At 40.9% G+C, this 17,470-nt stretch overlaps 1 protein-coding gene across 4 annotated transcripts in view; it reads left to right on the top strand.

Annotated features, from left to right (window-relative positions):
- Window positions 1–17,470, top strand: part of LOC121277415 (soluble lamin-associated protein of 75 kDa-like) — a 110,072-nt gene that overhangs the window by 85,758 nt on the left and 6,844 nt on the right. For 2 of the 4 annotated variants that reach the window (XM_041186848.1, XM_041186849.1), the window contains exons 13-14: window positions 3,860–4,432; window positions 4,719–6,041. In XM_041186848.1, the coding sequence (XP_041042782.1) occupies window positions 3,860–4,432; window positions 4,719–4,766 (621 nt within the window). In that variant the 3' untranslated portion in view covers window positions 4,767–6,041. Of the gene's footprint in view, window positions 1–3,859; window positions 4,433–4,718; window positions 6,042–17,046; window positions 17,136–17,470 lie in introns of those variants that run through there. The other 2 variants (XR_005942874.1, XM_041186851.1) reach the window with 2 other exon arrangements.

The raw sequence follows: 17,470 nt of genomic DNA, 5'->3' as shown, positions 1-17,470 counted from the left end.
AACTGTTATGTAGATCAATTGAAAGGAGACATGTTTACGGGATCAAGTATGTGATGTTAACTTTTCTTTCCCTCAGCTATGATGATCTGACGCAATTCCCTTTTAAGGTACTCATGCTGCACAGAGGAAAGTCTCATCTACATATTTGCTCTTCAAGCTATGATTCCAAGCTAATTTTCAGTATAGCTCCTCAAAAGGACTTTTAATTTGATAGCCTGTACCCATTTTCTAGTAGAATGTATTACTAATATAAATCTTTTGGTTTGTTTAATATTGAGCCTTCAAAAGTCATGCAGGGAAGCATTTCTTCAATCAGGATGTATAATAACTATCACAGCTCCCTTCAATGACACTGAGGAGCCTGTTTTGGTTTATAGACCTCTATCAGGTAGTTGAAAAAAAAAGAAACTGTAATAATACATCTAATATAGTGATGATCTGTAGACCATATCTGATGTTTTACTTGTCTTTGCATTTAGGGTGAGATCCCTATATCGGAACAATAGGACCTAGAAGCAAGAGTAGGCCATTCTGTCCTTCGAACCTGTACTGCCATTCAATTAGCCTGCTAATGGTTATGGTCTCAACTGTACATTCCTGTCTGCCCTCCCATAATGCTTGACTCCCTTGTCTATCAAAAATCTATCTAATTCAGCCTTGAATAATTTAATGGCCTCCACTACTCTCTGGGAAAGAGAATTCCACAGACTAACGACCCTCTGAGAGAAACATTTCTCCTCATCTCTATCTCAAAAGGGAGACCTCTTATTCTTAAACAGTGACCCCTAGTTCTAGTCTCCCCCTCAAGTGGAACATCCTGCTGGCATCTGCCCTATCAAGTCCCCACAGGATCTTGTAAATTTCAATAAGATCACCTCTCATTCTTCTAACTCCAATGGGTGTAGGCCCAACCTGTTTCACTTTTCTTCATAGAATAAGCCCTTCATCCTCGGAAAGAGTCAAGTGAACCTTCTCTGCAATTATAACTTTTTATATCTAATATCTTTTTTCAAATAAGGTGACCAAAATTTAACACAGTATTCCAGTTGAGGGAAGGAGGGAAAAATTAGAATACAAGAGAAAGTTAGCTAGAAGAATTCCTATAGATACTTTAAAAAGCAAAGAGTTAACAAAGTGAGCGTTGGTCCTATAGAAAGTGAGGATGGGGAATTAATAATGGAAAATAAAGAGTTGGCAGATGAATAGGAATTTTGCATCGGTCTTCACTATAGAGGATACAGGTAACGCCCCAGAAATAGCTGTAATTCAGGAGATGGAAGGGAGGGAGGAACTCAAAATTACAATCACCAGTGAAGTGGTACTGATTAAGTTGTTGGAACTGAGGGCTGACAAGTCCCTGGGTTCTGATGGACTTCATCCGAGCACTTGAAAGAAGTAGCTAGTGAGATAGTTGATGCAATGATTTTAATTTTCCAAAATTTCCTGGGCCAGGATTTTCACCTGCCAGGTGGGCCCAGGAGCGGTTGCGAAGCCAACCACTGCCCACGATCAGGCCCCGACATTGATTTCTTGCTGGCCAATTAATGGCAGCCAGTGTGAAATGCGCACTGCAGCGCTCAGCACTGCCGGGGTGGGGGTGGGAGTTCGCGCATGTGCACGAGTGCATTTATAACATTAAAAATAAAAAAGTTAGCAATGTTAAAAACTTGTCCCCTCATGTGATTCTGTCATCTCCTGAATTACAGCTATTTCTGGGATGTTACTTGTGTCCTCTAATGAAGACCGATGCAAAAATACCTGTTCAATTTATCTGCCAACTCATTATATGACTCTGTCACATGAGCAGGGACATGTTATGAATGAATTTAAAAAAAATTTATTTGCTGTTGGAAACCTCATCCCGTCCATGGATGAGGTTTCCTAAAAAAATTCAAAGGCCGCTTGGCCTTGTCGCTTGTCCGTCAATCATAATGTTGGACAGGCAGTGTAAAATTTCATTGTTAGTACTTTAATGGCCTTAATAGGCCTGTTAATTGTCGGCAGGCACGCTGCCAACTCCTGTGCGTGCCCACCAACCAAAATATCATGCGAGTGTGCCATGATGGCGGGACGCTTGCCCGATGTCATCGTGTGTCATTTTGCCCTCGAGTGGATCGGGCATGTGCCCGCCCACTTAGTGCAAATTTCTGCCCATAGATTCAGGGTAGGTTCCATTTGATTGGAAAATAGTGAATGTAACTCCTTCATTCAAAAAGGGAGAGGGAGAAAGCAGGAAACTACAGGCCAGTTAGCTTAACATCTATCGTAGGGGAACTGTTAGAAGCTATTACTAAAGACGTTATAACAGGGCACTCAGATAAATTGAAGGTAAGCAGGCAGAGTCAACATGATTTTGTGAGAGAGAAATCATGTTTAAACAATTTATTGGAGCTCTTTGAAGAAATAACACATGCTGTGGATAAAGGGGAACCGGTGGATGTACTGTACTTAGATTTCCAGAAGGCATTTGATAAGGTGCCACAATAAAGATTATTGCGGAAAGTAAAAGCTCACAGTGTAGGGGGTAACATATTGGCGAGCTAACAGGAAACAAGAGTAGGCATAAATGGGTCATTTTCAGGTTGGCATGATGTAACAAGTGGTGTGCCCAGGCATCAGTGCTGGGGCCTCGACTTTTTACAGTTTATATAAATGACTTGGATGGTATGGCACTGTAGCTGACATGCTTGAGTGGTGTGTTTTTCTGTATCATTCGTATTGGTAAGCCTTAAGTCCATAATTGAAGTGGGCAGTAATCCAGGATCTGATGGCTTGGTTTGGTCCCAGTCTACTTAAGTATGAAACATATAGGAACGGAACTAGGCCATTTAGCTCCCCGAGCCGGTTCAGTCACTCCTGTCTGATCTTGCTTCAAGCTCCATTTACCCATTTTTACTACATAGCCTTAGATGCCCTTGCTCAAAATAAATCAATTTTAGTCTCAAGTATCAACTGATTTGACATTGAGAGCATCAAGAACTAGAGGGCACAGGTTCAAAATAATTGACGAAAGAAGTGAATGTGATGTGAGGAAAGTTTTTTTTTTCACCCAGTGGGTGGTTGGAGTCTGGAACAAACTTCCTGAGAGGGTGGTGGAGGCAGGTTCGATCGAGGTATTCAAAAGGGAATTGGATTGCTACCTGAAAAGAGAGAATGTGCAAAGTTATGGGAATAAGGCAGGAGAGTGGGACTAGGTGGAATGCTCTTTCAGAGAGCCAGTGCGGACCTGATGGGCTGAATGGCCTCCTGTACGGTAAAGATATTGTGAATCTTTTGGGGTCCTTAAAATTATATCATTTTTCACCCTGCTAAACTCAAGTGTACACAAATCAAATAAAACCTGTGCTTATACTTCAGCTCTTTGAGGCCCGGTCTCACTATTGAATTTGCCCTGCCCCCATCTCCAAGGCCTTTCCTGAGAATTGGTGCCCAAAACTGAATGCAGTATGGGAGCTAACCATGGCTCTGTACAACTGAAGTACCATGTCCTTATCCAATCACCTTGTGACAAAGGCCAATATTTCATTACCTTTTTGGTTACAATTTGTACCTGTGTACTAACTTCTAGTGATCTATACATAGTCACCCAAATAACATGTTCCTCCACAGCTACTGCTCTCTTGGCATACTAAATTTAAGAGCAGAATCCAATCATCATGGGACAGTATTTAAACTATTGTCCCATATATCTTTCTGCAGATTATAGCAAAATGAAGTCATTTTCCAAAGTTAGTGAATAGGCCATTTATGCAACAATTTTTGATTCTCATCAAATACATTGGGAATCCATTTGCGTCTAAAGTGCCTAAATGTCAATTAATAGGGGCAATGTCAAGACAGTTTTTATTTTTCTGTTCAGGATGCAGAGCTTGAAGAGGAAAATGCTGAAGAGGTTCTTACACCGAATGAAGGTGAAGAGTCTGAACCATTGCAGGGTCCAGCAGTTAACAGCAGTCCTTCCAACCACCATGCACCTGTTCCAAATAAGGCTGCATTGGCTGAAAGCAGGGAATTGCCTGATGTGCAAGCTAATGCAAAGCCATCTGATAATGGCCATGTTTCAGTTAATGAGGAAGTATCTCAGCACAGTGCTTTGGAAGGTGAGGGCATTTCTGATGATTTTTCGAAGACTGCTTCTGCACAACATGAAAGTGAGCCAGGGGAGTCCAATGCCCCAATAGACCTCAGTTTAGGTCCCTTACTTGTGATTGAACTTGAGGATGTTTCATTGAAGCAGGTTTCCACTGTACAGCTGTCAGGAGATGAAAACAAAGAGTCTGATGATCTGAAAGATCAACCTTCACCTGCTGTGGTTGAGAAGGCTGCTGACAGCAGCTCGGAGGAGATGGAAATGGAAGTACCAGTTGTGGACAGACGAAATCTGAGAAGGAAAGTCAAGGGAAACAAAGGACCTCCCAAGAAACGAAGCAAGGTAGCAGCTTAAGTCCAGGTTACACCATACATGTGTAACTAATTATAGCGCACTGTGTTACAGGAGATCCAAAATGACAGAAATGGTGTTTACTGAAAATTGAACCTAGTCTGTATTTGGGATACTGATTTATTGCTTTAACCTCAGTGCTGTATTGTACAGTAGCTTGATATTGCAAGCCCTATTTCCTGTATTCCAGTAACAGACTCTAGCATTTATCAGTCACAATGCTATATTAAATAAAAATTCAATTCTAGATTTTTGATGTTTGTTACATCTTTTACAGGTTTCAAAAAGGAGAAAAGTCCACACCTGTGAGGAAACTGTTCTATAAACATCAGATCTTATTAATTTTGGAATGTAACTGGAACACACTGATCCTACAAATGTTTAGTTTAGTAATTATTACAGGAGAATGATCAGTAAGACTAATTTAATAGCATCTGGGTTGTAGTTTTTGTTCTTTCAGTTTTGGGACTGTTTTTAAATACTCTTGACAGTAATATTTTGATACTGTATCTAAAATGTGGACTGTTAACTCCATCACCACAATTTTTCAGTTTTACTTCAGTGGTTAAGTTTGGTAATCCAAAGAACAACTTCTGTGTTGATAGCCTGCTTGGTGCATCATAAGCAGTTGAATTAGACCAGTACAATACAGCACTTTGGTACGTTTCCTGTGATTTCAAACAGGGACATCTGGACGCTGAGATATTCCAACCTTTCCAGTTGTAGTAATTAGCATTTGTTCTTAGATATTTAATGTCTAATGTTAAAATAAACTTCTAATTTTATGTCTTTGTTCTAGTATAGAATCAAAGCATTGAGGGGGCAGTCAGTTGTCAGGGACTTCACACTATTGACTAACTGGCAGAACCTGCTCAATGACAAGATTTGTTTCTAAGAGGTTTATTTGATCTAACATTCACAATGTTAGACACAGTTTTACTGATGGAAATCAGTGCTGCAGAATGCTTAAAATTTCTACATTCTGAAATGCAATGCAAAGAATATCTTTTTAGCCAAGCACTATGGATTTTTTTGTTATGAAAGCACAACCACTGAATGAGAGAGAATTCGTACTTTTTACATTGTTATATAGTGTTTTAAGAGAAAATGTTTTTGTGGAGTCTGAGTGCAATGAAACACTATAATAATTTAAAATAAAAATGCAGATTAGTAAAAACTTATTATAATTAGAGCTGCTCACTTTTCCCTACAGTGCTTTTTACATTGTTGTAAGGGTGGTTAATGAGTTCACCTGCATCCTGTTGTGGTTGCGTTTTCCAATCTGTTATGGTTTTACAGCTGTAGTGTTTTCAATACTGTCCTAATATCTGCTTTCTACTTATGTTAGTCAGAAAATGCAAAACTATTTAATTCTGTCTCTATTTTTTATAATTTCACAGTTCTAGGCTTTTTGTCATTTTAACAGTGAGTCTAAGGGTGGGGGGAATGTTGAAATCTTTAAATACATTCTGCTATTTGAGTAGATAACCATTATGTATTTAGTAATTTACATTGGTACTGTAGAATGTCAGAAGTTTTTTGTGTATGATGCATAGTTTTTATAGTGAATGTCGTAATAAAAGAATTTTGTTTTTTCTTGCTGGATGTTGTCAAATTGTGCTGATTTGCTGACCTAGAGCAAGATTCCATTGAGTCATAAAAGTATTCACCTGACTTGTATGTTTATGTCCAAATAATCAAATCTGTCTGTCCAAATTAAATTACTCCTCTTTATTGTATTGCCTCACAAACAGCCTCTTTACATACAAAAATCACACTGCATATGGGAGACAATTTCTTGATAAATTTATTTGATTAAACATGCAGAATAATTTGAGAGAATTGTACATATAATGGAGAATATTTCTTGATCTATATATTCTAAGCCAGAAAATAGGTCGAAGGCATCATCAACTGCAATTTAAAATTCTAATCCTCCTTTAAACCTCTTCAGGGCTTCACCTCTCCGTGTTTCTAACTTCCTCCAGCTATACAATGCTCTTATTTTTTCCCTCTCCTTCCTTCAGAACTTTGTGTACTTTGGACTCTGGGCCTCAGTGAATTTCCATCACACCCCCACAATTCGAAGCTGTACACTCTGGAATTCACCACTCCACACCCACCGCCTCCCACCCCACCACCTCCAAATGTTCCCATCTTTTAAGAGCCTCTTACTAACTTCCCAATAGTTCAGTGGCCATTTTTGGCCTATGTGAAGCCTATGTTTTAGCTTATGGCTGGATTGTTGTAGAGTGTGGATACTGCAGTTGGTGTTAGTGGTGCTCACAGGTCGGTACCACTTGCACTTCTTATCAGCGAGGATACAAATTAAAATTTTACATCAGAGATGAGTTCACCCTATGGAATAATCCAAGTTGACATATCAGTGGAGTACTAAATAGGTGCTGCATTGTCAGAAGTGCTGTCCTTCAAAGAATATTAAATATTCATGACAACTGCCTGAAGAGAAGGGACTCCTTACCAACATTCTTCTCTCAATCAATACCGCCAAGAGAATAGATTAACTAGTCATTCAATACACTTGTTGCATTGTCTGTAACCCTGAATGGTTGCTGTGTTTGCATACCATTGTTCTTCATTGTGTGAAGCATCTTGAAGTGATATGATCTTAAAAAATTGCATGTACTTCCATTGAGTACTGGCAAAGCTGAGCATTAAGGAGGTCAATTCCCTCAGGACTGCTTCCACTCTGACACCGTAACTTCAAGGAAAACCCTCTTTACCCTTTGTAATGCTCTGAATTTATTACCCTCCTATCCTCCCTTACTCCATCCCTCCATGTAAACTCTCCAGCCTATATTCACAGCCATCACCTTGACTTTTCCATCCCACATGACTTCACTTTTCCCAGGGTACCAATCACAGATAAGATGTTATCTCTGACCATTCCCTTGTTTCATTTTGCACCCACATACTCCTTCTCCCTCTCAACCTTACTTCCTTCTTCCTGCCATAGAAAAAAAATTCACTTGCAACTGCACTGTCTAATCTTTGGCTCTCCATTCACAACATTTCTGGAGCTACTGTTCTGTTCAGCCATACCCTCATATCTACCTTATGATGCCAAAGATCCCACTAAAGCCATTGCTGTCTCACCCTGACCAAGGAATACAGAGTTGAATGGATGTGGCAGACAACTGGTTTAACTATTCACCACAAGATCTGGCTTGCTCACCTAAAGCACTATTCAATTTCCATGTCACTTTATTGTCCATATGGAGATTAATTTCAAGTACATTGCTCATTTCATTAATTGAATAATAACAATAAAAAGAAAATTGCCCTATCACAGAGATCTAACTTTAGTTAAAATGTATTAAAGATTATTCCAATACATTGAAATAACCAGTCATTGAGTCCCACCTTGAGTACATGCCCTCATCCATTCATCAAACTCAAGTTAAAGTCCTTATTGAGAAGAGCTCAAACAAGTTCAGGAAACGATTTTGTCCTGCATCTGAAGAATTATTGCCTTTACCCTGAACACACGTTAACTGTAATACTGAGACAAGGGCTGATTCTTATTGTTCATGACAATCTTTACTTATATCAAAATTCTTCAAGAGCAGATTTTATCCAGAAAGAACTGCTGATCAAACACCTTTCTTATCCCCCTCTGCCAAAGCTTCTCATGTTTGCAGGAATCATCCCGGATTGCAAAGATGATCTCCAGATTCTTTATTGCAAACCATCTTCTTAAACTCCTCTTCCCTGTCTGCTTTGTCCTTCCGTCCAACAAGTGAGGAGCTCATGGACTTATTTTTCACTAAGATTGAGACCATCTGATCAGCTGCTTCTACCACTTCCTTCTCCCAGTCCACCAAGCCAAAATTCCTCTAAGATACCCCCATCCCGCACAGCCTGAACTTGTATTTTTTTCCAGTTTCTCTCTCTTATCTCCCCTCTCTGAGTTCACCTTGTCGCACCTACTTTCTGCTCCTTTGAGACTATTCCCACCAAACTGTTGTCCAACTAACTTCCTTTCCCAGTTCCCATGTTAGCTGATATTGTTAACTCTCCTCTCTCTTCAGGTGCTGTCCCCTTCTTAAAAATATGCCACCATCACCCTTATCCAAAAAAATTTACATTCACTTTGAGGGAGAGAGGAGTGGGTCTGAGACTAAGTTTTTAAACTTAAATAAGGGCTATTATGAGGGCAGGAAAGCTGAGCTGGCTAAAGTGAAATGGTAAATTAGGTTAAGGGATATGTCAACAGAGATGCAATGGCTAATATTTAAGGGGATATTACAGAATGCGCATTCCAACAAATAAGAAAATTTCCAAGGGACGGACACCCCATCAGTGGTTAATGAGAAAGATTAAAAATAGTATAAAACTTAAAGAAAAAGCATATAATTGTGCAAAGATGGGTGGAAAGCCAGAAGATTGAACAGAATATAGGGAACAGCAAAGAATGATTAAAAAACCTAATAAGGAGGGAAAAATTAGAGTATGGGAGAAAGCTAACCAGAAATATAAAAACAGATAAATATTTTAAAAAGAGTTAAAGCGAATGTTAGTCCTATAGAAAGCGAGTCTGGAGAATTGATAATGGAAAACAAGGAGATGGCAAATGAATTGAACAGGTATTTTGCATTAGTTTTCACTATAGAGGCTACAAGTAACATCCTAGAAGCAGCTATAAGCCAGGAAATGGAAGTGCAGAATGAAGTTAGGAAAATTACAATCACCAGGGAAGTGGTACTGAGTAAATTGATGGAGCTGTGGGCTAACAAGAGCCCGGGTCCTGATGGACTTCATCCTAGGGACTTAAAAGAAGTGTCTAGTGAGATAGTTGATGCATTGGTTTTAACTTTCCAAAACTCCCTATATTCGGGGAAGGTCCCATTAGATTGGAAGATAACAAATGTAACTTCGTTATTTGAAAAGGGAGGGAGACAGAAAGTGGGAAACTGAAGGCCAGTTAGTTTAACATTTGCTATAGGGAAAATGTTAGAAGCTATTATTAAATAAGTTATAGCAGGGCACTTGGATAAGCTCAAGGTCATCAAGCAAAGTCAACATGGTTTTGTGAAAGTGAAATCGTGTTTAACCAACGTGTTGGAGTTCTTTGAGGAAGTAACACCTACTGTAGATAAAGGGGAATTGGTGGATGTACTGTACTTAGATTTCCAAAAGGCATTTGATAAAGTGCCACATCAAAGGTTATTGCGGAAAATGGAAGCTCATGGTATAGGGGGGTAACATATTGGCATGGATAGAAGATTGGCTGTCTAACAGGAAGCAAAGAGTAGGCATAAATGGGTCTTTTCCAGATTGGCAAGATGTAACGAGTGGCATGCCACAGAGATCAGTGCTGGGACCTCATCTGTTAACGATTTATATAAGTGAATTGGATGAAGGGATGGTTGCCAAATTTGCTGATGAGACCAAGATTGGTAGGAAAGTAAGTTGTGAAGAGGACATAAATAGGCTACAGATAAAGATGGGTTAAGTGAGTGGGCAAAGATCTGGCAGATGGAGTATAACGTGGGAAAATGTGAAATTGTCCAGTTTGGCTGGAAGAGTAAAAGAAAAGCATATTATCTAAATGGTAAGAGATTGCAGAGCTCAGGTGCAGAGGGATCTGGGTGTCCTAGTGCAAGAATCACAAAAGGCTAGTATGCAGGTACAGCAAGTAATTAGGAAACCATTAAAATTTTTTTTATTATTCATTTACAGGATGTGGGCATCACTTGCTAGGCCAGCATTTATTGCCTGTCCCTATTGCCCTTGAGAAGGTGGTGGTGAGCTGCCTTCTTGAATCGCTGTAGTCCATGTGGTGTAGTACACCCACAGTGCTGATAGAGAGGCAGTTCCAGGATTTTGACCCAGCAACAGTAAAGAATGTTATCATTTATTGCGAGGGGAATTGATTACAAAAGTACAAAGAACAAAGAAAAGTACGGCACAGGAACAGGCCCTTCAGCCCGCCAAGCCTGCACCGATCATATTTCCCGTCAACTAAAACATTTTGCACTTCCGGGGTCCGTATCCCTCTATTCCCATCCTATTCATGTATTTGTCAAACTGCCTCTTAAACACCACTATTGTACCTGCTTCCACCACCTCCTCTGGCAGCGAATTCCAGACACTCACTACCCTCTAAGTAAAAAACTTGCCCCACACATCTCTATAGTTTTCTCCTCTCACCTTAAATCTATGTCCCCTAGTAATTGACTCTTCCACACTGGCAAAAGCTTCTGACTATCTACTCTGTCCATGCCACTCATAATTTTGTAAACTTCTATCAAGTCGCCCCTCAATCTCCGTCGCTCTGGTGAGAACAATCCGAGTTTCTCCAACCTCTCCTCATAGCTAATAATCTCCAGACCAACCTCCTCTGCAGCCTCTCCAACGCCTCCGTATCCTTCTGGTGATGTGGCAACTAGAATTGCATGCAATATTCCAAGTGTAGCCTAACCAAGTTTCTATACAGCTGCAGCATGACTTCCCAGCTTTTATATTCAATACCCCTGCCAATGAAGGCAAGCATGCCATATGCCTTCCTGACTACTTTATCCACCTGTGTTGCCACTTTCAGTGACCTGTGGACCTGTACACCCAGATCCTTCTGCCCGTCAATGCACTTAAGGGTTCTGCCATTTACTGGATACTTCCTGCCTGTATTAGACCTTCCAAAATGCATTACCTCGCATTTGTCTGGATTAAACTCCATCTGCCATTTCTCCGCCCAAGTTTCCAACCGATCTATATCCTGTTGTATCCTTTGACAATCCTTTTCACTATCTGCAACTCTTCCAACCTTAGTGTCGTCTGCAAACTTACTAATTAGCCCAGTTAAATTTTCCTCCAAATCATTTATGTACACTACAAACAGCAAAGGTCCCAGCACTGATCCCTGCGGAACACCACTAGTCACAGCTCGCCATTCAGAAAAGCACCCTTCCACTGCTACCCTGTCTTCTATGACCAAGCCAATTCTGTATCCATCTTGCCAGCTCACCTCTGATCCCGTGCAACTTTACCTTCTGTACCAGTCTGCCATGAGGGACCTTGTCAAAGGCCTTACTGAAATCCATGTAGTTAACATCCACTGCCCTTCCATCGTCAATCATCTTTGTCACTTCCTCGAAAAACTCTATCAAGTTAGTGAGACATGACCGCCCCTTCACAAAACCATGCTGCCTCTCACTAATATGTCCATTTGCTTCCAAATGGTAGTAAATCCTGTCACAAAGAATCTTCTCTAATAATTTCCCTACCACTGATGTAAGGCTCACCGGGCTGTAATTTCCTGGATTATCGCTGCTACCCTTAAACAATGAAACCACATTGGCCATTCTCCAGTCCTCTGGGACCTCACCCGTAGCCAGTGAGGATACAAAGATTTCTGTCAAGGCCCCAGCAATCTCCTCCCTTGCCTCCCTCAGTACTCTGGGGTAGATCCCATCTGGCCCTGGGGACTTATCCACCTTAATATTCTTCAAGATGCCTAACATCTCTTTTTTGATCTCAACATGATCCAGGCTATCTACACACTCTTCCCTAGACAAATCGACCGCTAAGTCCTTCTCTTTGGTGAATACTGATGAGAAGTATTCATTTAGTATCTCTCCCATTTCTTCTGGCTCCACACACACATTCCCACCTCTGTCCCTGAGTGGGCCTACCCTTGCCCTGGCTACCCTCTTGCTTTTTACATATGTATAAAAGGCCTTGGGATTTTCCTTAATCCTGTTTGCCAGTGACTTTTCCTGACCCCTTTTAGCCCTCCTCACTCCTTGCTTAAGTTTCTTCCTACTTTCTTTATATTTTCCACGGGCTTCATCTGTTCTCAGCCTTCTAGCCCTTACGAATGCTTCCCTTTCCTTTATGACTAATCACACAATATCCTGAAGGTTCCTGAAACTTGCCATGCTTATCCTTCATCCTAGCAAGAACATGCCAGAAGTGAGGTTATGCTTCAGTTATACAGGGTACTGGTGAAATCTGGAATACTGTGTACAGTATAGGTCTCCTTATTTAAGGAAAGATGTAAATGCATTAGAAGCATTTCAGAGAAGGTTTACGAGACTAATACCTGGAATCTAGAACTAGGGGTCACGGTTTAAAAAATAGTGGGTCGCTCATTTAATACAGAGATGAGAAGAAATGTTTTTTCTCAGAGGGTCGTGAGTCTTTGGAATTCTCCCTCAAAAGGCAGAGGAATCAGGGCCTTTGAGTATTTTTAAGACAGAGCTAAATAGATTCTTGATTAATGGGGGGGGGGGGGGGGGGGGGGGGGTGAAAGGTTATCGGGATAGGTGGGAGGTTACAATCAGATCAGCCATGATCTCATGAATGACGGAGCAGGCTTTAAGGACCGAGTGGCCTACTCCAGCTCCTAGCTCATATTCTCGTATAATTGAAACGAGGCTATCTGAATAAGAAAAATGCCTGATGGCTAGGTTGCAAAATGCATATTCAGAACTGAACAGTTGGTTGTTCTTAACCAGGGAGACCATGACAATTGGCCACAGCACCGGACAATGGGGTGGAAATGGGGTTAAAGAAAATCCTACTCTGGAACGTTCTCCACTGGTCCCTGCTGAAAAATATTTGAGTGCCAACACTGGGTGAGAACAGAATTGGTCACATCTGTTCTGCCTCTCGGCAGACTGTTTAGCCAGCGAGTTCATGAGGATCATGCTATGGGGTGAACTTTAATGAGGGTTCTCTTGTTCATCCACTGAAACCTCTGTGGAAGAGTTGTCAAAACCCTTGGAAAACAGTGAAAACAGCATTTTACTACCTAACCTGCCCACTATGTTTTACTCTTCAAAATTAAAGCAGAATGTAGTTGAGATGAGATGGGCAGATAGTTAAGCAGCTGATTCTTCACTATATCTTTTTATTCATTCATGTGATGTGAGCATGCCTGGCTACGCCAGCATTTATTGTCCATCCCTAATTGCCCTTGAGAAAGGGGCGGTAAGCCACGTGGTGTAGGTACAAGATTTCAACCCAGCAACAGTGACATATAGTTCCAGATCAGGATAGTGTGCAACCTGGAGGGGAACTTATAGGTGGTGGTGTTCTCATGCCTCTGATGCCCTTGTCCTTCTAGGTGGTAGAGGTCATGGATTTGTAAGAAGCCTTGCCGAGTTGCTGCAGTGCATCTCTTCAATGGTACACACTGCTGCCACTATGCACTGGTGATGGAGAGAGTGAATGTTTAAGGTGCTGGATTGGGAGCCAATCAAGCGGGTTGCTTTGTCCTGGATGGTGTTGAGTTTCTTGAGTATTGTTGGAGCTGCACTCATCCAGATAAGTGGATAGTACAAGCAAGTAATAAGTACAGCAAGTAATTAGGAAGCCTAATAGAATGTTATCATTTATTGCGAGGGGAATCAAATACAAAAGTAGGGAGGTTGTGTTTCAGTTATACAGAGCACTAATGAGACCACATCTGGAGTACTGTGTAAAGTATTGGTCAATCTTATTTAAAGAAGGATGTAAATGTGTTGGGAACAGTTCAAAGAAAGTTTACCAGACTAATACCTGGATTGGATGGGTTGTCTTATGAGGAAAGATTGGACAGACTAGGCTGGAGTTTAAAAGAGTAAGAGGTGACATGATTGAAACATATAAAATGAGGGGTCTTGACAGGGTAGATATGAAGAGGATGTTTCCTCTTGTTAGAAAATCTAGAACTAGGGGGTCACTGTTTTAAAAGATAAGGAGCTGCCCATTTAAAACAGAGATGAGGTGAAAGTTTTTCACTCAGAGGGTCAAGTTTTTTGGAACTCTCTTCCTGAAAAGGTGGTGGATGCAGAGTCTTTGAATATTTTTAAGGCAAAGGTGGGTAGATTCTTGGTGAGGAAGGGGGTGATAGGTTATCAGCAGTAGCTGGGATGCAGATTTCAGGTTACTCTCAGATCAGCCATGACCTTATTAAATGGCAGAGCAGGCTCAAGGGGGCTGAATGGCCTACTCCTGCTTCTTGTTCGTAAATTTGTAAGTTTGTTTAAAAAAAAACTCTTGGCCCCCTCCATACTGCAAATTACTGCCCCATTTACAACATCCTATTCCTTTCCAGTCCGAGGTTGTATTGTTGCCTCCCAAATTCATGACCATCACTCCTGAAACTCCATGTTGAACACATCATCCTCCAATGCCTCTCCACTGTGATCCAGCTTGGTGGGGCTAGTTTCATTCTTAACTGTCTAATTGTAACCAGAGAATTATCAGCACCATTCTCTGTTCCTGCAGCATAACCTCTGGTGTCCCCCAAGGATCCTTGACCCCCTTCTATTTCTCTCTATTTCCAAGTTTGCTGATGACCCAAAACTAGGTGGGAATGTGAGTTGTGAGATGATGCAAAGAGGCTTCAAAGAGATTTAGATAAGAAAAGTGAGTGGGTAAGAAGATGGCAGAAGGAATATAATGTAGAAAAATGTAAAGTTATCCACTATGGTAGGAAAAACAAAAATACAGAGTATTTCTTAAATTGTTAGAGATTGGGAAGTGTTGATGTCCTTGTTCATGAGTCACTGAAAGCTAACATGCAGATGCAGCAAGCAATTAGGAAGGCAAATGGTATATTGACTTTTATTGCAATAAGATTTGAGCACAGGAGTAAAGATATCTTGTTGAAATTGTATAGAGCCTTGATGAGACCGTACCTGGAGTAGTGTGTCCAGTTTTGGTCCCCTTACCTAAGGAAGTATATACTTGTCATAGAGGGAGTGCAACAAAGGTTCACCAGGCTAATTCCTGTGATGGTGGGATTATCCTATGAGGAGAGATTGGGTTTAGAAGAATGAGTTTATCGAAGCATACAAAATTCTTAAAAGGGTTCGACAAGGTAGATGCAGGAAGGATGTTGCCCCTGGATAGGGGAGTCTAGAACCAGAGGACATAGTCTCAGAATTAGGGTGGGCCATTTAGAACTGAGATGATGAAGAATTTCTTCACTCAAGAGGTGGTGAATCTTTGAAATTCTCTATTCCAGAAGGATGCTGAGCAGGCTCAGTCACTGAGTATGTTCAAGATAGAGATCGATAAATTTCTAGTTATTAAAGACATCAAAGGATAAGGGGATAGTGCAGGAAAATGGCAATGAGCTAATGATCAGCTGTAATCTAGTTGAACGGCAGAGCAGGCCAAATGGTCACCATCTGCTCCTATTCCCTGTGTTTCTCTAGCTCACTTCCTCCTTTAAAATACTTCTTAAAACCTACCTCTTTGACCAAGCTTTTGGTCATCTGATCTAATATCTTCTTATGTTGCTAGGTGTTATACTTGTTTTATAATACTCCAGTTAAGCACCTTGGGATGTTTCATTGCTAAAGGCATTAGATTAATACATCGGTTGTTGTATTGGCAACATCATCCAAAAGCAGTTTCCACATGTACACTAATTACGCCCAGCTCTCCCTCACCACCGCCTTTCAACCCATCCACTGCCTCTAATGTGTGAGACTGTTTGTCTGATATCCATGAATGGATAAGCAAACATTCCTTCCAATTAAATGTTGGGGAGACTGAAGCCAATATTTTCAATCCCCACAACGAACTCCATTCCCCTTGCCACTTACTCCATCCCTTTCCCTGGCAGCTCCCTGAGGCTGTACCAGACTGTTCACAATCATAGTATCCTTTTGAACCCTAAGATGAGCTTCCGGTCACACATCTACACCATCACTATGACGAGCTGTTTCCAACTCTTGTTATAGTGCCTGACGCCAAACCTACCTTCACTCATCTGCAGCTAAAACCCTCATCCATGCCTTTGTTACCTCTAGACTTGACTATTCCTGGCTTATCTCCTGTGATCTACCCTCACGAAACTTGAGGTAATCTAAAACTGTTGTACCTGATCTAAGTTGTACCAAGTCCTGTTCATCCTGCTCTCTAATCTACATTGGTTCCCGGTTAACCAACAGGACGATTTTAAAATTCACCCTTGTTTTCAAATCCTGTCATTGCCTCGGCCCTCCCCATCTCTAATACCACCCCCAACCCAATCCTCAGATATCTACACTTCTCTAATTCTTACTTGTTCAGCATCCCTGATTAAAGGCATAGCTCCAATATTGAGCTATGCCTTTAAACTGCCAAGGCCCTGATTCCCTTATTGTGGCTCAATGTCAGATTTTGTTTTATAACGGTCCCGTGAAGTGCCTTGGAGTGTCATATCACATTAAACGTGCCACATAAATAAAAGCTATTTAATGCATACACAGGGTTTTCAACAAATTTCCAGCAGAGGAGCAGAGGTCCTGCATAAATTCTGAGGATAAGACTCCAGCCTCCTAATAAGATTCAACATAGGTCAGTTACTAATATTCCATAAAATAAGACCACGAGAACCCCCCCAAGCCTCAGACTCTTTAGACCTGGTTAAAATGCAATGATTAGAATTTCCTGCAGATATTGTCAGATTTTGCGACTTAAGTAGGGACTCAAAACTGTACACGCTGACTTGATTTTCTGACCAGCATTCGCATTGGTTTAAATGCTTTGCTGTAATTGCAGATTCAGAAAATCTGTCATGAATAGTCATACAACAATCTACAGACCATTTCCAGTATGATCTATTCAAAGGTTTAATTATAGCTTATTTTGTCTCCTTGTAGGTCCGCCACTATCGTGCATCCACCAGAACACGATGAAAGGAATTCACTTATCAGCTTTGAAAATCTTTAATGCATTTTCTGTTACTGAGGTGAGAAATTGGTGGCTGTTGGAAAAAGCCATACTAAAATCTCTGCTTCTAATGGACCAAGGAACTAAAACTTGCTTGAAGAGTTTGGGGTAGAGTTTCCATTACGTTCATCTAAAATAACAAACAGCTGAGGGCTTTTAAGTGCAAATTAGGTCTAACATAGATCAACATTCCACTGTCTTTTGTGCTGGTTTATAAAACATTGTGCTGGAAGCTGGCCCGACCCACAAAAGCAGAAAACTAGCCATGTCCTCAGACCACGTTAATCAGAATGCCAAGTTTCCAATAATTGCGCCTGTGTGCAGGTCATTTATGAGGCTCTTAATTTTAATCTT

This window comes from Carcharodon carcharias, chromosome 4 (genome assembly GCF_017639515.1).
Source record: "Carcharodon carcharias isolate sCarCar2 chromosome 4, sCarCar2.pri, whole genome shotgun sequence".
Classification (NCBI taxonomy): domain Eukaryota; kingdom Metazoa; phylum Chordata; class Chondrichthyes; order Lamniformes; family Lamnidae; genus Carcharodon; species Carcharodon carcharias.
This window is presented reverse-complemented; position numbering and strand designations above follow the sequence as displayed.